We start from the raw sequence: 25,846 nt of genomic DNA, 5'->3' as shown, positions 1-25,846 counted from the left end.
GGCCTCCATGCCCGGCAGGGGGCGTCTTTCATTATGGGATCATAGATAGGCGCTGGTGTTCTTGCCGCCCCTGACCTGCTTCTGCCTCCTTGCCACTTTCATCAGCTGGCACTGCACACACACCTTTGAATGATGACTGCTGCCGCTTGTCTCTCTCTTCCAGTCATTTCAAGGAGATTCCTTTTATGTCTTTCCATTCCTCTGTTAGCTTTCGTTCTCATTTCATCTCCTTCTACTGAATTCACCCAGTCTGTACGTCGTGGAACTTAGGGCTTAGAAACTATCTTATTATTAAGATCTAGTGTGTGCGTGCGTGTGTGTGTGTGTGTGTGTGTGTGTGTGTGTGTGTGTGTGTATGTGTATAGATATAGATGATATAGATATAGATATAAAACATGTTGAAGCTGGGCATTGTGGCTCACACCTGTAACCCTGGCACTCAAGTGGCTGAGGCTGGGGAGGATTGCAGTGAGCTCCAGGCCAGTATAGGCTATAAAATGAGACCCTATCTCAAAATGCCAACAATTTTTAAAATTTTTTTTGTTTATTTTATTTATTTATTGGAGAGCAACAGACACAGAGAGAGAAAGAGGCAGAGAGAGAGAGAGAGAGAGAGAATGGGCATGCCAGGGCTTCCAGCCACTGCAAACTAACTCCAGATGCATGTGCCCCTTGTGCATCTGGCTAATGTGGGTCCTGGGGAATTGAGCCTTGAACCAGGGTCCTTAGGCTTCACAGGCAAGCGCTTAACCACTAAGCCATCTCTCCAGCCCAAAATATCAACAATTTTTAAAAAGTATTGATATAGCTGGGTGTGGTGGCACACGCCTTTAATCCCAGCACTCGGGAGGCAGAGGTAGGAGGATCCCTGTGAGTTCAAGTCCACCCTGAAACTACATAGTGAATTCCAGGTCAGCTTGGGCTAGAGTGAAACCCTACCTCAATGCCCCCCCCAAAAAATGGGTCACAGGTTATAAAGTTCAATTTAATATTTTTTAAAAATTATTTATTTATTTGAGAGCAACCGACACAGAGAGAAAGACAGATAGAGGGAGAGAGAGAGAATGGGTGCGCCAGGGCTTCCAGCCTCTGCAAACGAACTCCAGACGCGTGCGCCCCTTTGTGCATCTGGCTAACGTGGGACCTGGGGAACTGAGCCTCGAACCGGGGTCCTTTGTCTTCACAGGCAAGCACTTAACCGCCAAGCCATCTCTCCAGCCCTAAAGTTCAATTTAAAAGGAAAATTGAGCCAGGTGTGGTGGTGCATGCCTTTAACCCCAGCACTTGGGAGGCAGAGGTAGGAAGATTGCTGTGAGTTTGAGGCCACCCTGAGATGACATAGTGAATTCCAGGTCAGCTTGGGCTAGAATGAGACCCTACCTCAAAATAAATAAATAAATAAATAAATAAATAAATAAATAAATAAATAAATAAATAAATAAAGGGGAAATGGAAAAAGAATGCTAATAAACATTTGAAGAGATTCTCACCTCTCTAGTGATCACACATTTTAAGGGCTGGAGAGATGGCTTAGTGGCTAAGGTGCTTGCCTGCAAAGCCAAAGGACCCAGGTTCAATTCCCCATTACCCATGTAAAGCCAGATGTACAAGGTGGTGCATGTGTCTGGAGTTTGTATGCAATGGCTAGAGGACCTGGACCTGGTGTCCCCATTCTCCCTCTCTGCCTCTTTCTCTCCCTCAAATAATTTTTTTTTAACTTTAAATGTCCTGTATATATCTGTTAGGTCCATTTCTTCTGTGACCTCATTTAATCCAGATGCCTTTCTGTTTATTTTTTGCCTGGATGACCTGTCAATTTATGAGAGTAGGGTGTTGAAGTCACCCACTACTACTGTGCTTAGTGTTATCCGTGACCTTAGTTCTAATAGCATTTGTTTGATGAAGTTGGGAACCTCCATGTTAGGTGCATATATGTTTAGGATTGTAATGTCCTCCTGTTAGAGTGTGCCTTTAATCAATATAAAGTGACCTTCCTTATCTTTCCTAACTAATGTTGGACTGAAGTCTACCTTGTCAGATATTAGGGTAGCAACTCCTGCTTGTTTTCTAGGCCCATTTGCTTGAAACACCATTTTCCAACCTTTCATCCTAAGATAGTGTCCATCCTTTGTAGAAAGGTGGGTTTCTTGGAGACAACAAATTGAAGGATCCTGCTTTTTAGCCCAGTCTGCATGTGTCCTATGTCTTTTGATTGGGGCATTGAGGTTATTCATATTAAGAGATATTATTGGAAGGTGTGTATTAATTTTTGCCATTTTTTGTAGTTCTGGTTTTATCTTTGCTCTCTTGTATTAACTAGTATTTGAGTATGGCTTGCTTTTTCCAGGTTCCTTATATGTGTGCTTTCCTTTCTCTTCAGCATGGAGGATGCTTTCAAGTATTTTCTGTAGAGCCGGTTTTGTCTTCAAATATTCCTTTAGCTTGCTTTTGTTGTAGAATGTCCTTGTTTCTCTGTGTATTTGAATGGATAGATAAAGTAACCTTGGTTGACAGTTGTTATCTTTCAGAACTTGGAATACATCACTCCAAACCCTTCTGGCTTTTAAAGTTTGTGTTGAGTAATCTGCTGTGATCCTGATGGGCCTGACTTTGTAGGTAACTTGATTTTTCTAACTGCTTTCAATATTTCTTGTTTGGTTTGTATGTTTGGTAGTTTAATTATAATATGGCGAGGAGAGATTCTTTCCAGGTTTTGTCTGGTTGGTGATCTAAAGAATTCCTGTATTTGCATTGGCACCTCTTTCCCAATTTGGGGGAAGTTTTCTTCTATGATTTTGTTGAAAATGCATACTATGCCTTTGGAGTGAAATTCTTCTCCTTCTACTATACCCTGAATTCTTATATTTGATTTTTTTCATAGTGTCCCAAATATCTTGAAATTCTCATTCATACTTTCCTATTAGTTTGTCTTTCTCTTTGTTGGACTGTATTAGATCTGCCACCTGGTCTTCTAGCTTAGATATTCTGTCCTCACCTTCATCCATTCTACTGGTGAGATTTTCTATAGAGTTTTATTTCATTAACTGTGTTCTTCATTGCTAGTAATTCTGACTGGTTTTTCTTTATTATATCTATTTTCTTGTTTATGCCTAGTATTGACCTCTTTATTTCATTAAATTGGTGTCCTGTGTCTTCTTTGATTCCTTTGATTTCCTCTTTGACTTCTTTGAGCATATTAATAATCATTTTGAAATCTTTTTCAGGCATTTCCTCTAACTCATTCTCACTGGAGGTCATTTCTGATGCATTAAACTTTTTGGTGGATTTATATTGTCTTGATTTTTGGTGTTTCTTATGTTATAATGTACATATTTTTGTATCTTGGATTAATTTAATGCTTGAATTTTCAAGTTAGCTGCAGTATTATTAGATGTATCAATCAATCTAATGTTATGTATCTTCAGGGTAGGAGCTTAAGGTGCTGGGTGTAACTCTCAAGTATTTATGCAACCAGATCCTCTAACAAAGTCACTGTCCCTTAGGTTGTGTGGTGGCCCACACTCTTAATCCTGTCAATAAGAACGTAAGATTTCTGGTCTGTTGAAGGTTCCAAGTCAGCTTGTGACCGAGTGAGACCCTTCGCTAATGTACAGCAGAAGAGGAAGCAGAAGCAAAGCCACTATAAATCAAGAAGCAACAAATAACAAGCCCAAAATGTAGCTTATTTAAGAATGGCAAATCTGACCATCCATCAGATTTAACATATAATTTATCCCGATATGGAAGGTGCAATTGGCACTTCTGGTTCTGGCCTATAGACCAGGTTTATTTGGCGGGAACTTACCTGGTGTAATCCCATTTACCTTTTGGGATGATTTTGCCCTCAGTTATGCTACGCTTCTGTTTGGGTCCCTCTTTGGTGCACTGTGGGTTCAAGTAGGCTGGCTGGGTCGTTGGATCGCTGCTCTGGTCGCCGGTGCTATGTGCTGTGATCTCCCTTCCCCTGGTCTCTGGTGCTTGCTGGGGCTTGCGCTGCTGGTGGAGGAGGGGAGTCTGTGGATGGTGGCTCTAGTTCTCCTGCTGGTCCACATGATCCTCTACCTCGTGATCTGCTCTTCTGCCCTTCTTCCTTCACATTTCTTGAGTTTGCGAAGAGCTCTGGTGTGAGTGGAAAATTTCTTCACCTGGCTTTTTCTGTGGCTCAAGCAGAGCCTTGCAGCTGTGGCCCCAAGGACCTGGTACCCCTTTTTTTTTTTTAACTTTAAGATATATTTTATTTTATTTATTTGAGAGAGAGAGAGAATGGGTGCATCAGGGCCTCCAGCTGCTGCAAACAAACTCCAGATGCATGTACCATCTTGTGCATCTGGCTTATATGGGTCCTGAGAAAGGGAACCTAGGTCCTTTGGTTTTATAGGCAAGCACTTTAACTGATAAGCCATCTCTCCAGCCCTAATAATTTTTTTTTTTTTTAAAGATGGTATAGGACTGGAGGAATGGCTTAGAGGTTTAGGCATTTGCCTGCAAAGCTAAAGGACCCTCGTTCGATTCCCCAAGACCCATATTAGCCAGATGCACAAGGGGGCGCATGTGTCTGGAGTTTGTTTGCAGTGGCTGGAAGCCCTGGTGTGCCCATTCTTTCTCTCTCCCTCTTTTTCTGTCAAATAAATAAATAATCCACCAACCAACCAACCAACCAAACAAACAAACAAAAAAGCTAGTGTGGTGGCACATGCCTTTAACAACAAAAGAAATGGGGCTGGAGAGATGGCTTAGCGGTTAAGCGCTTGCCTGTGAAGCCTAAAGACCCCAGTTCGAGGCTCGGTTCCCCAGGTCCCATGTTAGCCAGATGCACAAGGGGGTGCACACGTCTGGAGTTCGTTTGCAGAGGCTGGAAGCCCTGGCGCGCCCATTCTCTCTCTCTCCCTCTATCTTTCTCTCTGTGTCTGTCGCTCTCAAATAAATAAATAAAAAAATTTAAAAAAAAACAAAAGAAATGTACCTTAAAGTTTTTAAGGGGCCTGAATTATGAATTTGAACAAAGTATAATTATATTTATGAAGGGCCTATGTTAACAAAAGCCCACTACTGGGTACTACTTTCCTGTGAGGCCCAAGGACCCAGCTTTGATTTCCTAGTACCCACATAAGCCAGATGCACATGCAAGTCTGGAATTTGTTTGCAGTGGCTGGAGGCCCTGGCACGTTCATTCTCTCTCTATCTGCCTACTCCCTCTCTCAAATAAATAAATAAAATTAAAGTAAAGTAAAGTAAAAATATATATAGTTTTTTTGGTTGTTGCTGTTTGCTTTTTGAGGTAGGGTCTTACTCTGGCTCAGTCTGACCTGGAATTCACTATGTAGTTTCAGGGTAGCTTCAAACTCTCAGCAATCCTCCTACCTCTGCCACCCGAGTGCTGGGATTAAAGACGTATGCCACCATGCCTGGCTCTAAAGGTTTTATTTTTTTTAATATTTAGTCAATTTATTTATTTGAGAAAGAGAGAAAGAGGCAGATAGAGAGAAAGAGAGAATGGACACACCAGGGCCTCAAGCCACTGCAAACAGACTCCAGACACATGTGCCCCCTTATGCATGTGGCTTAGGTCCTGGGGAAATGAACCAGGGTTCTTAGGCTTTGCAGGCAAATGCCTTTACTGCTCAGCCAATGACCCAGCCCTAAGATTTTATTTTTATTTGTTTATTAGAGTCACAGAAAGAGGAAGAGAGAGTGAGAATGGGCATGCCACGGCTTCCAGCCATTGCAAACAAACTCTAGATACATGCACCACTATGTGCATCTGGCTTATGTGGGACCTGGAGAATCAAACCTGGGTCCTTAGGCTTGGCAGGCATGTGCCTTAACCAGTAAGTCATCTCTCCAGCCCTTTGTGGACAATTTTTAAGTAACTAGGAGGTATAAAAGGATTGACTTTTAAGTCTGGCTTACCTGGAGTCCATTTTGTCTATCTTGTGGACAATGTCCTGGCACACGCCTTTAATCCCAGCACTCGGGAGGCAGAGGTAGGAGGATTGCCATGAGTTCAAGGCCACCCTGAGATGACAGAGTTAATTCCAGGTCAGCCTGGACCAGAGTGAGACCCTACCTCGAAAAACCAAAAAAAAAAAAAAAAATTGTTTATGCTCATTGTGGTGGTGCACACCTTTAATCCCAGCACTCAGAGGTAGGAGGATTGCTGTGAGTTTGAGGCCACCCTGAGACAATATAATGAATTCCAGGCTAGCCTGAGCTAAAGTGGGACCCTACCTTGAAAAACCAAAAACAAAAATTGTTTGTATACCCTTGTTAGAAGTTATACTTCTGCAAAATATTAACAAAGAAAACCATCAAGGGCAAATACTTCTGTAGATTATTAACAAGAGTTACGAAACCTCACCGGGCATGGTAATCCATGCCTTTAATCCCAGCATTTGTAGGCTGAGGTATGAGGTGGGAGGATCGCTGTAAACTCAAGGCCAACCTGACAGCCTGAGAGTACATCGTGAATTCCAGGTCAGCCTGGGCTAGAGTGAAACCCTACCACAAAAACAAACCAACAAACAAACAAAAAAAGAGGGCTGGAGAGATGGCTTTTCTGAGTTCCAACTCAAAAGAAAGACTTAACATCTTTTTCTTCTTTCTTTCTCTTCAGATACTGGTCAAAAATCCCAGGCATGTCTGTCCTAACACCCTGGGCATATTCATTTATATTCTCTCTCTCCCTCTTTCTCTCCCCCATTCAGGTTCCTAAAGAGGGTCAGTGAACCCGCCTGCTTTCTTGGATCCTAATTCAAGGCAGGACTTTCTCTCTCTTCTCCATCTCCCTTCTTCCAGCAGCAGCCCAGACTTTCAGCCTGCATGCCCTGTTGCCTTTCTCTCAACTTTCAACAAAATGGTCTTTGACCTCCTGAGTCTACTTCCAAATTCCTACATTAACAAGATTGAGAACCCACAAAGGAAACCCTGATTCTCTAGCAACATATTTAGATATTAAAATACTCAGCTTTGGGCTGGAGAGATGGCTTATCAGTTATGCGCTTGACTGTGAAGCCTAAGGACCCTGGTTCGAGGCTCGATTCTTCAGGACCCACGTTAACCAGATGCACAAGGGGGCGCACATATCTGGTGTTCATCTGGTGGCTGGAGGCCCTGGCAGGCCCATTCTCTCTATCTGCCTCTTTCTCTCTCTGTCTGTCGCTCTCAAATAAATAAATAGAGATGAAGAAAAAAAACTTAAAAAAAAATACTCAACTTTGCCAGGTGTGGTGGCGCATACCTTTAATCCCAGGACTTGAGAGGGTGAAGTAGGAGGGTCACCATGAATTTGGGTTCCAGGATAACAGGGGTTACAATGAGACTGTGGTGGTTTGATTCAGGTGTCCCCCATAAACTTAGGTGTTCTGAATGCTAGGCTCCCAGCTGATGGAGATTTGGGAATTAATGCCTCCTGGAGGGATTGTCTTGTTGGGGGATGGTTTATAGGTGTTATAGCCAGTGTCCCCAAGCCCGTGTTTGGCACACTCTCCTGTTGTTATTGTCCACCTTATATTGGCCAGGGGGTGATGTCCACCCTCTGCTCATGCCATCATTTTCCCTGCCATCATGGAGCTTCCCGCTCGACGCTGTTAGCTAAAATAAACCTTTTTTTCCCACAAGCTGCTCTTGGTTGGGTGATTTCTATGAGCTATGTGGACCAGACTGCAACAGTAAAGTGGTATCGAGGAGTGGAATTGCTGCTAGACACCTGACTGTGTGGCTTTGGCCTTTTGGAGCTGATTTTCAAGAGGAATGTGGAAGGATTTGAAACCTTGGCCTAAGAGATGCCTTGCAGTGCTGTAAGTACAGCTTGATGGACTATTCTGGTCAGAGTTGAAAGAGCTGAATGCAGTAAGAACTATGGACTGTGTGGTTTGGCTTATGAGGGTGAGAAAGAGCTTTGCTTGGAATGGGCTAGCAGTTTGTGTGAGAAGCTTGCTGTTATGCCCATGTCCTGAGAAGTTGTGCAGGGTTGCTTTGCATAGAAATGAACTGGTATGAGCAGAGGGATATGGCACAGAAAGAAAAATCTTTGGGTGAACTGTTGCATGTTCAGCTGTAATTGAGAGATTACAACCTTTGAGATTGGGCCAGTTGACCTGCGCTGGGGCAACAGGAAGAATGTAGACTCTTTTGGAGGGGCCTGAGTGCTTAAGAAGTGTCCTGTTCTTCAAAGTCTGCTTTATCCCCCCAGATTAACCAATTGGCACCCTACCTGTTATTGTGGAGTATAAGAAATTCAGGAAAGAGAGGGTCATTGAGTTTGCTACATGGTCTTGTGTTTTGGAAATGGCTATGGGCAGTGTGAAGCCAGTTTGATGGTTGCCTGCATGGAGACCCCATGGGTCCATGAGGATGAACCGTGGATTACAGTGGAGACTCAGTGGAGATGCTGGGACCATGATATGGCTGCTAAGGAAAGCTGCCAGCCTCGATGAAAATTTCCATAACTGTGAGTAGCCTAGCTGGAGGGGCAGAATTGGAATGCCAGAGACTTGTTGCTGGTTAAAATTACCAAACTTGGAGATTTGTCACTGGCTAGAGTTGTTGGACTTGAAGCTACAGAGTTTGATATTTTCCCTGGTTGTTTTAAATCTTGTAGGTTGACCATTTCTTTGCTATGCCCAATGTCATCTAATGCAGTGTGAATGTTTATTCTGTGCCATTATGGGTTTTTGGGGGATTAGTTTGGTATTGTGGCTCAGTTAAAAGATCCTGGACTATGGGGATGTATGAATATCATTGGAATTGATAAAAACTTTGGGTACTTTCAAGGTTGAGTGAATGCATTGCATTTTACATCATGTATGATTATCAGTTTATGGGGGCCAGGGGCAAAGGAAAGAATGTGGTGGTTTGATTCAGGTGTCCCCTATAAACTTAGGTGTTCTGAATACTAGGTTCCCAGCTGATGGAGATTTGGGAATTAATGCCTCTTGGAGGGGATGTATTGTTGGGGGTGGGCTTATGGGTGTTATAGCCAGTTTCCCTATGCCAGTGTTTGGCACATTCTCCTGTTGCTATTGTCCACCTTATGTTGGCCAGGGGGTGATGTCCACCCTTTGCTCATGCCATTGTTTCCCTGCCATCACGGAACTCCCCCTTCAAGCATGTTAGCCAAAGTAAACCTCTTTTTCCCACAAGCTGCTCTTGGTTGGGTGGTTTCTACCAGTAATGTGAACCTGACTGCAACAGAGACCCTACCTCAAAATGACAGCAACACCACCAATAAAACCAAAAAGTAGTACCCTCACTTTTGGTTAGAGAAGTTTCTCTTCAGATGGTGGTGGCCACTGGGAAGAATCACAAAGCACCAAACGGTGGAGAAGAAATGTCAGCGGAGTGTTCTGTTTATTTATTTATTTATTTATTTTCAAGGTAGGGTTTCACTATAGCTCAGACTGACTGGAATTGACTATGTAGTCTCAGGGTGGCCTTGAACTCACAGCGATCCTCCCACCTCTGCCTCCCAAGTGCTGGGATTAAAGGTGTGTGCCACCATGCCTGGCCCTATTGTTTTTTTAATATATATATTTTTAAACATCAGGCTTATTTATTGCTTAGAAAAATAAAAATGCCTTAGACAATGAAGCTTTCAACTTATATGTGTGTCATTAATAAATAAAAACACTCCTCTAAATACACAATCCTGTTTAGAGAAGTTAATGATAAAAAAGTTATACTTGTAGATCATTATATAAAAGTACAAAGTTCATAATACTAAAGTATCTTCAGATCTGTTTAAAAATAAGAGGATAGGGCTGGAGAGATGGCTTAGCCATTAAATGCTTGCCTGTGAAGCCTAAGGACCCCAGTTCAAGGCTCGGTTCCCTAGGTCCCACGTTAGCCAGATGCACAAGGGGGCGCACGCGTCTGGAGTTCGTTTGCAGAGGCTGGAAGCCCTGGCGCGCCCATTCTTTCTCTCTTCCTCTATCTGTCCTTCTCTCTGTGTCTGTCACTCTCAAATAAATAAATAAAAATTTTTTAAAAATAAAAAAATAAGAGGATATAATTGTCTTTATTTATTTTATAATAGTTCCTTTTTATAATTAAAAATGTAGCTTTTTAATTTGGAATTTTTGATAAATATGTCATAATTTTAGGTTGTGATGGATTCTGTGACAAAAGTACAATATTTGTATGCACATTTACATGTAACATGATGTAGTGGTCAAGTATTAAGTAACAGGTAATTAACAAACTATTGAAGTCATTTGAAATCAGCATTTTTACAACTAAAATGCCTTATGACAGGGTAATTAATATCCAACATATAAAACACTTATTTTACTGATGGCTTTAGGAAGGAAATACATCAATTGTTTAGAAAATAAAAATTAGCAATGAGATTTTTTGTTATCATTTTTATCCTCATTTTAGAAATGCTTTCATTGTCTAAGTTTCATTCATCAGCCCACTGATTAAAGAAAACAGAATAGTTTAAAAGTAAAATATGATATGGATACACAGTATATGCATGTTAACTTCAACTAACAAATATTCAGGTTTAAACTAAAACCATTTGCATGCAATAAAGACAAAAAGCATGTAGGCTTAAGTTGTCTAATTCTTTCTGTAAACTCTGATTTCCTAGTTGTCCTTTCTAACTGTAGTAAGATCTAATTCATGACTTCCCCTGTACTTTCTTCCCATCTCTTCTTTGGTTTATGTAATTATTTATGTCTTTTCAATGACTGAATAAAACAGTACCTGCATTCTCAACACTTCTTCCAGAAGTTAATCGTGTTTAAGTATTGAGTATTTTTCATTTTGTTTTACTGTATTTATTGGTTCAAAAACACCTTAGCCAAGTAGTTTTCTGTCCATCATTTTTGCTTGTTTTGTAGTGCTAAGGAATCAAACCTATGATCTTGAGTCCTTCCTTTTTTTTTTAATTTTTAAATTTTTATTAACATTTTCCATGATTATAAAAAAAGTCTCATGGTAATTCCTTCCTTCCTTTTAAACCACTTATTTTGAACTCAATAATAAGGATTAAAGGAACACTAAGGGAATTAAGTAAAATCAAGGTGAAATATCCCTACAGGTACAAAATTGTCACAATTTGGGAATTGGGAATGACCAAACCTATTAACCTTCTATAACTAATCTTGGTTTTAAAGAGGCTTTTATCAGAAAAGGGGACACAATCCGCAGAAAGTTACATAAGTGACAGCCCCTCATGTAGTCAGAGCAGCAGAAATGCTAAGTTTTAGCACTTCTATCTGTGAAGTCTTGATTAGAGGTCAAGCTACTAGTCTTTTCACATGGTTTGTCTACCTTTGGGGGACCAGCTTGTTCTTGAGGCTTTTTGTTGTCTTTGGCACACCCTAATGACATACCGTCCCCACCAAGCTGGAGAGGCCTCTCTACAGCAACCACTTGTTTCCTTGCTTCCGCTTCCTGTTCCTGTTCCTCCAGCAAGTTTTCCACCTCCACTGGGAACTCCAAAGTCTCCTCATCAGCTTGTGCATCCAGCTGCTGCATCAGCTCCTCCAGCTTCCTGGCCTTGCGGAGCTCGTTCTGCTGGATGATAGTGCAGAGGTGTTCTGTGAGCTGTTCTTTGGTCTCTGTCTTGCGCTGGAGATCTAGCTTTGCTGTGATGTACTCAGCTTCGGCCCTGTCAAACCGCTTCCTTGCATATGAGTAGTCTAGGCTAGCCTGATCAATTCGGTTTCTGAGGATTCCAATGTCAGCTGACACCATGTCATCTAAAGCCTGCAAGTCCTTCTGGATCCGCTTCAGCTTTATGGTTTCGGCCCGAGTTCTTTTAGATCTTTCTGCAATTGCTTTAGTCAAGAAAGCTTTCTTGCGCTTATTTTTCTCTTCCATTAGTCGCTGTTCTTGTTGCAGGACTTCCCAACGAGATTGTTCTTGCAATTCCACTTTCTTTGTTTCCAATATGCAATCTGGCTTTGGAGGCAGAATCTCATGTCTGTGACCATCATGGGAATTCTCAAGTCCTTGTTCCCTTGGTTGACTGCCAGTGCCCTGTGGCTTTGCAGTAGGAGAGGCAGTGCGAGAGGACTAGAAGCAGCAATGGACAGCGGTGTGGTTCAATGCTAAAGCTCTGTTTTGGTGCAGAAAGCTGCTGCCCAGGAGGTAATGAGGATGGCTCATCTTGAAGTCCAAGTTTTTGGCTTTGCTCCAGAAGGGCTTTTTCTCGCTGAAGTTGTTGTCGGGTTTTCTTCACAGGGAGACGGCGCTGAGGTCCAAATGAATCTTTATTCTGCCTCCATTTCCTCAGCTCCTCCTCAGAGAAGCCCGCCCAATCTTGAGCCATCCGCCCCGGCTACCTGCACCCTAACTGTGCCCCTTAATATTTTATTTTAATTAATTAATTTATTTATTTATTTGACGGAGAAATAGGGAGAGAGAGAGAGAGAGAGAGAGAGAGAGAGAGAGAGAGAGAGAGAGAGAGAATGGGCATGGCAGGGCCTCCAGCTACTGCAAACAAACTCCCGATGCATGCGCCCCCTTGTACATCTGGCTAACGTGGGTCCTGGGGAATCGAACCTGGGTCCTTTGGCTTTGTGGACAAATGCCTTAACTGCTAAGCCATCCCTCCAGCCCTGGCCCTATTCTATTCTATTTATTTATTTATTTAATGAACAACTCCCATGACTGTAAACAATATCCCAGGGTAATACCCTCCCTCCCCCCACTTTCCGCTTTGAAACTCCATTCTCCATCATATCCCCTCCCCATCTCAATCAGTCTCTCTTTTATTTTGATGTCATGATCTTTTCTTCCTATTATGATGGTCTTCTGTAGGTAGTGTCAGGCACTGTGAGATCATGGATATCAAGGACATTTTGTGCTTGGGGGAGCATGTTGTAAGGAGTCCTACCCTTCCTTTGACTCTTACATTCTTTCCACTACCTCTTCTGCAATAGACCCTGAGCCTTGGAAGGTGTGATAGAGATATTGCAGTGCTGAGCACTCCAGTCACTTCTTTCCAGCACCATGATGCCTTCTGAGTCATCCCAAGGTCACTGCCATCTGAAAAGAGAAGGTTCTCTACCAAAAGTGAGAGTAGCATTAATATATGGGCATGAACATTAAGAGAAGTGCTTACTGGGCAGTTTGATAAGCCTAATATATACACTTAGCCACATAGCAGCAGATGTTACACTCCAAGGGCTCATGACTACCCCTGTTTTATATTTTCAGTATCAGGGATGTATTCCCTCCCATAGAGCAGGCCTCCAGCCCAATTAGAGGGCAGTTTGTTTCCACCATGACAGATATGCCACTATTGCACCTGTTGGCTCACTTGCCCGGCCCTATTCTTTTTTTTTTTTTAATTTCTTTTGTTAACAACTTCCATGATTATAAAAAATACCCCATGGTGATACCCTCCCTCCCCCAACTTACCCCTTTGAAACTCTACTCTCCATCATACCCCCTCCCCATTTCAATCAGTCTCTCTTTTACTTTTGATGTCATGGGTAACTAAAAACAAGACTGATTGATCACTAATGTCATTTCTCATGGCCATTCCTTTTCTTTTTAATATAGGTAACAAACCATCAGCCACATATACACCATTGGAGTGTATTCTCAAAAATGGAGACTTCTTTGACCCATGGACCCTAAAGAAAAAAATGACTGGTATCTGTCACACTGTCTGGCTAATCTACAAACTAGACAATGGGAAAAATGGCCATCTGAGGGAAGTGCTAACTACCAATCTTTGTCCTGATTCTCTAATTAAAGAACTAGTAATTAAAAGCTGATTTTAAAATTTTATTTATTTATTTGAGAGAGGGAGATAAAGAGAGAATGTGCATGCCAGGGCCTCTAGCCACTGCAAATGAACTCCAGATGCATGTGCCCCATTGTGCAGCTGGTTACGTGGGTCCTTAGGCTTCGCAGGCAAATGTCTTAACCACTAAGCCATTTCCCCAGCCCTAAAAGCTGATTTTTAACTCAGTCAGCCCCAGATACTGGGGGGCGGGGGGAACCAAACCTGCGATCAATGGAGGTAAAGCCTGAAAGCACTCTAGATAGTCTGCTTGGAGAAGGAAAAGGACTCTGGCTCTAATTACTGCTTTACAAGAAAGCCAACCCCAAAAGAGGGCTTCTGCAGCTTGCTACCAGTGTGGACAGCCGGCATATTCCAAGAGTAACAGTTCCTGGAGGAGACCTCTGCCTGGGCCCTGTCCTTTATGCCAAGGAGACCACTGGTGGGCCACTCTGTCCCTAAAGGCAGAGACCTTGGAGGCCAGAGCCGCCCCACGAGTGGTTTAAATGGACAGAAGAGTCCTAAGGCCTCAACTCTGGCTCCTACAATTCAACGTTCATCACTTTCCAGGAGTTCCCCTGGGCCAACATTATGCTTATCTCTAATGGAAGTATAGATTAATTCTAAAGTCTGGGCCACAGGGAAAAATCAGTCCAGCTAAGACAGCCAAACCAATTACAGGTTCTAGGTTCCTAGCAAGAGGCTTCATATATAATAAAGCCCATAGGAGGCTTGAAATGCCTTTTCAAACAATCAGGTAAGTCCTGATCTCTTTAAAAGCCTTATTTTCAGCCAGGTGTGGTGGTGCACGCCTTTAATCCAAGCACTTGGGAGGCAGAGGTAGAGGATTACTATGAGTTCAAGGCCACCCTGAAACTACATAGTGAATTCCAGGTCAGCCTGGACTAGAGTGAAACTACCTCAAAAAAAAAAGCCTCATTTTCTCTCAAGTCCACATGTTTGCAGCTTTACTCTACTTTACCTTTAAAAGACTCAGTTTCTCTTTAACTCCACATGCTTGAGACTCTATTCCAATTTTCCCCAAAACCTCAATTTCTCTTAAACCAACCTTATAAACTATGCAGCATTTTGTACATGAGAGCGTGTTTCCGAAACCCCTCAATAAACTTAATTCATAATTTATCCTTCTTGAGTCTGTGTTTACTAATCCTTTGTTAAAGGTAGGACAGAATGCAAAACTTGGGGTTCATACATTGGGAACCCCTCCTGAGCCCCCAAATCCTACATCACCAATGTCTCAACTCCAGTCTCTCCTGACAGGCATCCTCAAATCTTTCCTGAGGCATGTTGTGGCTGATATAAGACATCAGCTTTTTTTAAAGATTTTTATTTATTTATTTGATTATTTGAGAGTGACAGAGAGAGAAAGAGGCAGATAGAGAATGAGAGAGAGAATGGGTGCGCCAGGGCTTCCAGCCACTGCAAACGAAATCCAGATGCGAGCGCCCCCTTGTGCATCTGGCTAACGTGGGACCTGGGGAACCAAGCCTCGAACCGGGGTCCATAGGCTTCACAGGCAAGCGCTTAACTGCTATGCCATCTCTCCAGCCCGACATCAGCTTTTTCATTCACATGAGATGCCTGGCAAAAGTGCACTTTCTTTCTGCCCATCTTTTCAATGGCCTACGGCCAAAGGGAAGTGTCAAGTTTGGGAATGACCAAGACCGCACAAACCACTCTGAGGCAAAGATGAAAGCTTTTATTTGGCAAAAGCACAAGCTGTCAGGGCTGACTCGCAAGAGAGGAGCACAGCCAACCTGAATTTTCAGGTAGTGGGCTTTATAGGGCTTTTTCAGTTGGGGGAAGCTGAGGAAGGAGAAAAAAGCCCACCTTGTTTTTTTGTCTTTTGGTGTTTTTTCCCCACTCCCTTTTATTGATAGCTTCCATACTTACAGACATGATAATTCCCTCTCCGCCCCTCCTCAAGTTTCCCCTTCACAGATCAACACTCCATCATGCCCCCTCCGTCTCTCTATTAGTCTCTCTTTTATTTTAATGCCATCATCTTTTCCTCCTCCTATGAGGGTCTTGTGAAGATCGTGCTAGGCACTGCAAGGTCATGAATATCAAGGCCAATTTCTGTCTGGTCAATTGCATTGTAAGGAGTCATACCCTTCCTGAGGCTTTTACAGTCTTTCTGCCACCTCTTCCACAATGGAACCTGAGCCTTGGAGGGTGTGATAGAAATGTTTCAGTACTGAACACTCCTCTGTCACTTCTTCTCAGCACTGTGGTGCCTTTTGAGTCATCCCAGTGGTCACTGTCATCTGAAAAAGGAAGCTTGTCAGGCTGAAGAGATGGCTTAGTGGTTAAGGCACTTGCTTGCAAAGCCAAAGGACCCTGATTTGATTCCCCAGAACCACAAAAACCAGACGTACAAGGGGGCACATGCATCTGGTGTTTGTTTAGTGTGGCTGGAAGCCCTAGAGTACCCATTTGCTCACTCTCTCAAATAAATAAATAAAAATATTTTTTAAAAAAGAGAAGCTTCTCTAACCAAAAGTGAGAGTAGCATTAATATCTGGGAATAAATATTAAGTAAAGTGCTTACAGGGAAGTTTGGTGAGCAAAATATATGCATTTAGCCACATAAGAGCAAGCATTACACTCCTAATGCTCATGACCTTCCCCATCATAGGCTTTTGATTAGGTTTTCAGTACCAGGTATGTATTCCCTCCCATAGAGTGGGTCTCCAGTCCAATAGACAGTGGTTGTTTTCCCCCATAACAGACATGCCACTATTGCACCTCTTGGCTCTTTTGGCCTGGCTGGCTAAACTTGAAAACCCTCAGGTGTTTTGTTTTTTTTTTTGGTCACATACATGGTTAGTATTTTATTCATTAAAGAATGGTTCTAAAACATCACACTAAGCTAAAAAGTGAAGTTTAAAATAGACCTTTTATAAGGATAAGTTATAACTCATATAATGATTAGTATTCTGAGAAACTCTGATCTTAGAGTTTATGATGCACCCTGATGGCGATAGAACCCAGGTTTTCAGAAAAGTCCATCATCATTTTTCTCTTGGCTGCAGACTTCTTCTCATTGGCTGCCTTCTGCTTTTGCTGCATGATCTCAGAGTCCCTCTGCGTTCTTGGAGAGGTAGTCAAGCTATCTATCCTCTTTTTTTCCTTGCTAATTTCCTGGTTTTTGTTTTTGTTTTTTATATTTTTCTGATGGGCAAGTTCTTGATGACTTCCACAGGCCAGGCTGACCACTGGGCCCAGCCTGGACGAGAGCAGAGCCACTTGGAAAAGCTAAGGATCCCCACGACGTCAACCTGCAATACACAAGGGATGCTGAGCACATGCTTAAAACCTCTTTTTTTTTTTTTTTTTCAAGGTAGGGTTTCGTTCTAGCCCAGACTGACCTGGAATTTACTATGTAGTCTCAAGATGGCCTCGAACTCATGGCGATCCTCCTACCTCTGCCTCCCAAGTGCTGGGATTAAAGGCGTACGCCACCACGCCCAGCTGAAATCTTTTAAAGTTGAATAGAAAAGTTCCTTTAGTGGAGGTTGTTACATTAACCATTTAAAATAGCTAGGATGTGACACCAGAACAGTAACCAGGTGACTTATAAGATAAAGAGGGCAGGAAACCATGACCTGGGGTCCTGTTAGGCAAGGAGGGGGTGACCATCAGGTGGTTTCTTTTTTTTAAAATATTTTATTTATTTATTTATTTGAGAGCGACAGACACAGAGAGAAAGACAGATAGAGGGAGAGAGAGAGAATGGGCACGCCAGGGCTTCCAGCCTCTGCAAACGAACTCCAGACGCGTGCGCCCCCTTGTGCATCTGGCTAACGTGGGACCTGGGGAACCGAGCCTCCAACCGGGGTCCTTAGGCTTCACAGGCTAGCGCTTAACCGCTAAGCCATCTCTCCAGCCCCAGGTGGTTTCTTAAGAGCCCACTTCCCCATGCCTCGGTCACCATTCTGCTGACCTTGGTGACTCACTCCATCTTGGAAGTCTGTTCCGACCTAACGGGAAGAGCAAAGTGTCTCCTAATACCTCTCTGGCCGGTTACATTTTAATATCACATTGGAGGACCAAATTAATCACTACCGCGGGATTAATTTTTGCTGCATTCAGGATACTGTATCCAAAAAGCTCTAAGCAGTCTAGCTCAGCGACTTTCAAAGGGTTCGCTTGTCATCACTAACTCTGCAGGGCCAAAGACCCAACTCAACAGCCAATAGTCTGATTGATTTTCTCCCTTTGGTCGGCAGGGCAGCCACGCTGAGCGTGGAGCCCACGGCCCCCGCGGATCTTCCTGCCGCCAGGTGAGGCCCGCCTGCGCCCTCGCTGTTGCTTTGGCCAGGGATGGATGCTTTTGGCCCAGCGCCTTTGCCCCCTCTCCCTTGGCCATCGCAGCCTCTCCAACGGGTCCGTGGCGTCAGTGGTCATTGGAAAGGTCAGGCCAACTTTGCAGTGAGGGGCTGGGTGGTAAGGTCCTGGAAACTACGTCACAGCAGGACTGTTGCAGTCAGCTTCGCGTTGCTGGCAGAAAACACCCGACCAAGAGCAGGTTGTGGGAAAAAAATAGGAGGGGTTACTTTGGTTTACAGACTCAAGGGACGCTCCATGATGGCAGAAGAGGGTGGACATCACCTTCCTGGGGCAACATCAGATGGACAACGGCAACAGCAGAGTGTGCCAAACCCTAGCAAGAGGAAGCTGGTTGTAACACCCATAAAGCCGGCCCCCAACAATATATTGCCTCCAGAAGGCCTTAATTCCCAAGTTGCCATCAGCTGGGGTCCTAGCAATCCAAACACCTAAGTTTATGGGGAACACCTGAATCAGACCACCGCAAGGATCAACACTGGATGTTGCTTACTCAAAGCAGGCACCCAAGTCCTGCTGAATTATAAAAGAATCTTAATTGTAGATGGGTGGTGTGTGGTGGTGCTCACCTTTAACCTTAATTTAAACGGTCTGGAGGCAGACGTAGGAAGATCGCCCTGAGTTCGAGGCCACCCTGAGAAATAGTGAATTCCAGGTCAGCCTGGGCTAGAGTAAGACCCTACCACGAAAGCATACAAACAAATAAAATTCGTAATTGTGCTACGACTCTTGAGGTGATTCATTCAGGTTTGAGATCACTTATGCACAGATCTTCACAGCACTGGGGAGCTTAACTCCCAGCACATAGGCACCATTCAGAGTAGGGTGAAGCACACAAAGGAAACAGGCAGATAGAACACCAAGGCCTCCCGCCACCATAAACAAACTCCAGACACATGTGCCACCCTGTGCATCTGGCTAATGTGGGTCCTGGGGAATCCAACCTGGGTCCAGTGGCTTTTCAGGCAGATGCCTCAACCACTAAGCCATCCCTCCAGGCCCTCCCCTTTTTTTAAAATGAGGTAGGAGTTTCCCAGGCTTGTCAACTCTAACTTCACGTCCTTGTCCAAGTTGAAAATGGGGAGTTAATTATGAGATTTATTTTAGGGACAGTTAAGAGAGAAAGCAAAGCGGGAAAGCCGAAGCCAAAAGAAATCCCAGCCTGGGGCTGGGGCAAGGCTTAGAGGTTAAGTGTTTGGGACCTAAGGCCTAAACGTAAGTACCTGGGTTCGACCCACGTAAGCCAGATACACAAGGTGGCGCATACATCTGGAGTTTGTTTGCAGTGGCTGGAGCCTGTGGCGCACCCATTCTCTTTCTCTCTCTCTCTGCCTCTGCCTCTTTCTCTGTCTGTTGCCCTCAAATAAATAAAAATAAATAAAAGAAAAAAGAAACCCCAGCCTGGTTGGGAACATGGAGGGGGTGGGAAGTGGGCACACGGGAAACAGGAAACTCCCCAGAACAAGGCAGGAATGTGCCCACGCAAAAGAAGGGCTAAGAGAGCAGAAAGTGAATGGCCAACAGGGGTTACACATGTGTTTGCTTCAGGCCTATTTATATGACTCTGGCATCCAATTAGAATGAGCATCATTACCAGCTCAAGTGTGTAAGGGAGGGACCTGATTGGCTGGTGAGCTCCAGAGACTGATCCAGGAGGCTGTTGCTGAGGTCGGACTAGGAGGTTGTTATCGGCAGTCATCTTGGAAGAGACCGAATCTGACACGGGTTCAAATACTGCCTGGGCAAACATGGTGGCATTCATGCTTTTGCGGGCCAGTCCGGAGCTAGCTACCTTTCAGGAGAAAGCACTCCTTACTCTTAATCTATGTCAGACTCCTAATCTCTATCAGCGAGTGAAAGAAGCAGTGTAGAGGCTGGGAGCGTGGCTCAGCAAGGAAGAGTGCTTACTGGGCAAGCGTGAGGGGCTAAGGGGGCCCGGGATAGGCTAAATTCAATCCCTGGTGCCCATGCGCCCCTGCAACCCCAGTCCCGGGTGGAGCAGAGACCAGAGAATCGCTGGGGCTTGCAGGTCAGCCAGCCTAACTGAAAACAACAGCAGCTCCAGGTTCAGTGAGAGACTTGATCTCAAGGAAACGAGGCAGAAGAGCAAGAGAGGACACCTGACATTCTCCACCAGCTTCTGCATGTGTGCACGTGGGGCACAGGCGTCTGCTCACACATGTGCCTACGGCACACAAATCACACTACACACACTCTACACACACGCAAAAAGAAAAAAGAAGCAACTTGCAGAGTGGGTGTATGCTCTCCCTTTTCTAAGCAAACAGATGTCTCTGTATATTTGGAGTGTGTGTAACTACATGCATAAAGAAAGCTTGGTATATAAAACGGTTCCAAAATGAACCATGTTCAAGAGAACAATTCCTAGCTGAGTGTAGTAGTGCACACCTTTAATTCCAACACTTGGGAGGCAGAGGTAGGAGGATCACCATGAGTTCAAGGCCACCCTGAAACTGCATAGTGAATTCCAGGTCAGCCTGGGATAGAGCAAAGAGAGAGAGAGAGAGAGAGAGAGAGAGAGAGAGAGAGAGAACAATTCCTGTTTTCTAAAATTTTGTTCGTTTGTTTTTTGAAGTAGAGTCTCAGGGTCTCGCTCTAGCCCAGGCTACCTGGAATCCAGGCTGGCCTCAAACTAACAGCGATCCTCCTACCTCCACCCCATGCACCACCATGCCTGGCTAAACATTTTTTATTTTTTAAAAATTTATTTAATAGAGGGGGGGTGCAGAGAGAGAGAGAGAGAGAGAATGGGTGTGCCAGGGCCTTCACCCACTGCAAATAAATTCCAGATTCATGTGCCAGTTTGTGTATTTGGCTTATATGGGTACTAGGGAATTGAACTTAAGTCCTTAGGTGTCACAGGCAAGTACCATAACCGCTAAGCCATCTCTCAAGCCCAATAATTCCTGTTTTAACGGGAATTAAGTATTATTATTGGTTTTTAAATTTCTTTTCTTTTTTCTTTTTTTTTTTTTTTGGTTTTTCGAGATAGGGTCTCACTCTGGCTCAGGCTGACCTGGAATTCACTATGTAGTCTCAGGGTGGCCTCGAACTCATGGCAATCCTCCTACCTCTGCTTCCCGAGTGCTGGGATTAAAGGCGTGCACCACCACTCCCGGCATGGTTTTTAAATTTCTTGATACTTATTTATTCATTCATTTATTTGAGAGAAAGAGAGAGAGAGAATGGGCATGCCATTCCAGATGCATGCACTACCTCGTGCATCTGGCTTACATGGGTCCTGGGGAATCGAACCTCGGTCCTTAGGCTTCATAGCAAACACCTTAACCACTAAGCCATCTCTCTAGCCCTCCCCCCACCCCCGCTTTTTTTGAGGTATGGTCTCACTGTAACCCAGGTTGACCTGGAATTCACTATGTAGTCTCAGGATAGCTTCAAACTCAGTGATCCTCCTACCTCTGCCTCCTGAGTGCTAGGATTAAAGCCATGTTTTATTACTAAACTCTAGCAATTAAGCCAAGTGTTGAACAAGTATCAGTGTAAGACAAAAAGGTCAATAGAGATGGCTCAGTGGATAAAGTTACCCTACAAGTACAAGATTCCTCAGCACACATGAAAAATATCAGGCAAGGCAGTGCATGCCTGTAATCCCAGCACTGGGGAGGCAAAGACCGGAGGAGCATCCCTGGGACCTGCCAGTTTAGGTAGTCTAGCCAATTGGTGTGCCTTGGGTTCAACAAGAGGTGCTGTCTCAAAAACCTAAGGTTGAAGAGAAATTAAGGAAAAGAGCCAATGTTGACCGCTGGCCTCCACATACATGCACACCTGCACATGTACATGTGAATGAACACAAATATACATACACACACCACACAAATAGACACTATGAAGCTGATAAATGTCCGAGGAACATGAACCCTCCAAGTGCAATTCCACAGCTGTTTCCTGCCATCCTTCCAGGGGACCCCAGCTTCCAGCAGCAGGGGCCGCCTCTTCTGACCATCCAGATCTTTCATAATCTCAAGTAGCTTCTGTCGTTTTCTCTCTAGATACGACAGAATTGTGTAATTTTAAACTGGTCATTCATTCTTTTCTATCATAGAATAAAATTTTATTTTATTTATTTATTTTAATTTTTTGGTTTTTTGAGGTAGGGTCTCACTCTAGCCCAGGCTGACCTGGAATTCACTATGTCATCTCAGGGTGGCCTTGAATTCATGGTGATCCTCCTACCTTTGCCTCCCCGAGTGCTGGGATTAAAGGCATGTGCCACCGCGCCCGGCTATTTATTTTATTTTATTGGTTTTTCGAGGTAGGGACTTGCTCTAGCTCAGGCTGACCTGGAATTCATTATGTAGTCTCAAAGGCGTGTGCCACCATGCCTGGCTTAAGATTTGATTTTAATTGAAACAAAAAAAAATGATAAATGTGCTGGGCATGGAGGCGCATGCCTTTAATCCCAGCACTCGGGGAGTCAGAGGTAGGAGGGTCACTGTGAGTTCGAGGCCATCCTGAGACTACAATGGCGAATTCCAGGTCAGCTTGGACTACAGTGAAATCATACCCCGAAAAAAAAAATTTGATAAACGTATATATGGAAGTATGATATAGGTAAATTACTGGGGAAAATCATTGTATTAGCAATTTTTTTTTGTTGTTGTTGTTGTTGTCTTACTTTGATCCCAAGCTGACCTAGAATTTGCTATGTAGTTGCAGGGTGGCCCCAAACTCACAGTGATCCTAACTATCTCTGCCTCCCATGTGCTGGGATTCAAGGTGTGTGCCATCACTCTTGGCTGTATTAGCTATCTTTTTTTTTTGTTGTTGTTTATTTTTATTTATTTATTTGAAAGCAACAGACACACACACACACAGAGAGAGAGAGAGAGAGAGAGAGAGAGAGAGAGAGAGATGGAAAGAATAGGCATGCCATAGCCTCCAGCCACTGCAAATGAACTCCAGACGCCTGCGCCCCCTTGTGCATCTGGCTAACGTGGGTCCTGGGGAAGTGAGTCTTGAACCGGGGTCCTCAGTTTTCACAGGCAAGCGCTTAACTCCTAAGCCATCTCTCCAGCCCTGTATTGGCTATTTTTATTGGGATCCTAAATAAATAAATAAAATAATTGTCAAATAAATTAAGAATCTATATGTGAAAAACAAATTAAAATTGGTAAAAAAAAAATGTATATAATGTCAGGCCCAGGAAGAGTTTCTTATGGATTAAGAAAACACAAACTACAAAGGAAGTAGAAAAACCTCAGAGAAACAAGTAATAAGATACAATTAAAATGGGTAAGGGGTGAGGTAGGAAGACTGCCATAAATTCAAGGCCAGCCTGGACTACATAGTGAATTTCAGGCCATCCTGAGCTATATCAAGGGGAAGAGATAAGACACATGTGGGCAGTGTACATGAAAGACAAAGGATTGGAATCCAAAATTAGGACAAGCTAATAAATTAAAACAAAACACTGTGGCCAGGCGTGGTGGTGCACGCCTTTAATCCCAGCACTCGGGAGACAGAGGTAGGAGGATCACCATGAGTTCGAAGCCACCCTGACACTACATAGATAATTCCAGGTCAGCTGAGCTAAAGTGAGACCCTACTTCATAAAAACAAAAACAAACAAACAAACAAAAAAAAAAACACCATAGACAAAGAGTCAACAGGTTTAGTGATCATCAATGCAGTTGTCTTGGTACAGATGACTCTCCCTCCACCCCAGTTTGGAAAATAAATAAAATAATTAGCCTGGGTCCTTATTAGTTAGAATGTTCCTCCAATTATATAAATTCAAGAATTTGTGATGTCAGGTACAGATAAATGTGGACTTAGTTGACTATTTGATGTAATCTCTGTTTTTTTTTTTGTTTTTTTTTTTTTTTTTGAGGTAGGGTTTCACTCTAGCCCAGGCTGACCTGGAATTCACTATATAGTCTCAGGCTGGCTTCAAACTCAAAGTAATCCTCCTACCTCTGCCTCCCGGGTGCTGGGAATAAAGGTGTGTGTCACCATGTCTGGCTCAGCAATCTTTTTTTATTTATGAGAGAGAGAGAGAGAATGGACATGCCAGGGCCTTTAGCCACTGCAGATGAACTCCAGATGCACGTGCTATCATGTGCATATGGCTTATGTGGACTCTGGGGAATTGAGCGTGGATCCTTGGGCTTCACAGGAAAGAACCTTAACCTCGAAGCCATCTCTCCAGCCCTTGATGACAATCTTTTTTAAAAATATTTTTATTTTTATTTATTTATTTGAGAGGGAAAGAAAAAGAAGCAAAGGGAGGGAGAGAGGGAGAGAGAGAGAGAGAGAGAGAGAGAGAGAGAGAGAGAGAGAGAGAGAGAGAGGGAGAGAATGGGCACACCAGGGCCTCCAGCCACTGCAAATGAACTCCAGATGCATGGCATGTGCCACCTTGTGCATCTGGCTTATGTGGGTCCTAGGGAATCAAACCTAGGTCCTCTGGCTTTGCAGGCAAGCACCTTAACAGCTAAGCCATCTCCCCAGCCCTTCTCTGTTTTTATTTTCCTTGATGTCAATCTTGATAGTTTGTCATAGTTAGAGAATTTAGAGTTCTTTCCGGGTTTGTCTAAGAAGACCAACAATGGGTCTTGACATTGCAATATTTGCGAGCTCAGTATGATATATGACTTTGTACCCTATCCTGTGGCTTCCCCATCCCTTTTACTAGTAACTTGTCACATTCACCCTGTAGCAAGACCTTATCTCTAGTTAGAGACCCCTCCCCCTTAAAAGGTTTGACTAGTATAAATAATGAAAATCCACCTAAAAATCTGTTTCAGCACTTCCCCATTTGAACTTTATCAGGCACTAAAACCTCTACACACCAAGACCAGATTCTTCACCTCATTGCCTAGATGGAAAGACTCTTTGATACAATCAAATATTTAGTCATTTCCAAATCCACAAAGAAAAGTAAATTCCTGGGGCTGGAGAGATGGCTCAGGTTAAGGTGCTTGCCTTCAAAGCTTAAGGATCCTGATTCGATTCCCCAGGACCCACATAAAGCCAGATGCAGAAACTGACACATGTGTCTGGAGTTCCTTTGCAGGAGCTGGAGGCCCTGGCGTGCCCATTCTGTCTGTCTGTCTCTCTTCTCTCTATCTTTCTCTGCTTGCAAATAAAAGGAATAAAAAAAGATTTTTAAAAAAGTAAATTTCTGAGCGGATGATCTCTTAGGGCAGAGAGTTCAGGCAGCTAGATGACTGAATCCTTATACAGTGGCCAGAAATCCTGGTTTGTCCACAAAGTGGGTTTGTCTGGACATGAGTGTTAACACCAGGATAGGATGTTATGAGTATTAAATGATTCACATTATTTGGGCTGGAGAGAAGGCTTAGTGGCTAAGGTGCTTGCCTGTGAAACCTAAGGACCTAGGTTCAGTTCCTCAGAACTCATGGTGGTCCTCCTACCTCTGCCTCCCAAGTGCTGGGATTAAAGGCATGCACCACCATGCCCGACTCTAAAAATATACTCTTGGCACAGCAAACAATATAAGCTCTAGATATGGGACAGACACAAGTGAGGAATACAAAGCCATGCCCACATGAGTGTAGAGTATAGTATGGGGCAGGAAGAAAGGGGTATAAAAAAGGTATCATAAAATTCACTGCTGGGACCAGGCTGCAATAGATTGAGACCCTACCTAGAAAAGAGAAGAAAAAAAAAAAATTCGCTGCTGGGCTGAAGAGATGGCTCAGCAGTGAAAGGTGCTTCCTTGTACAG

General features: G+C 43.6%; 2 protein-coding genes across 2 annotated transcripts in view; one reads left to right on the top strand and one right to left on the bottom strand.

Moving 5' to 3' along the window:
• Positions 1-25,846, top strand: part of LOC101616356 (peroxisomal succinyl-coenzyme A thioesterase) — a 47,878-nt gene that overhangs the window by 19,389 nt on the left and 2,643 nt on the right. The gene's annotated exons all lie outside the window — the stretch shown is intronic.
• Positions 11,203-12,280, bottom strand: LOC123462137 (RAB6-interacting golgin-like). The gene is given in 2 exon segments (XM_045154416.1): positions 11,203-12,013; positions 12,015-12,280. Coding segments are annotated over 2 exon segments (1,077 nt in total).

Source organism: Jaculus jaculus, chromosome 7 (genome assembly GCF_020740685.1).
Source record: "Jaculus jaculus isolate mJacJac1 chromosome 7, mJacJac1.mat.Y.cur, whole genome shotgun sequence".
Classification (NCBI taxonomy): Eukaryota; Metazoa; Chordata; class Mammalia; order Rodentia; family Dipodidae; genus Jaculus; species Jaculus jaculus.
The sequence above is the reverse complement of the archived record's forward strand: the minus strand, read 5'-3'. Positions and strand labels throughout refer to the sequence as shown.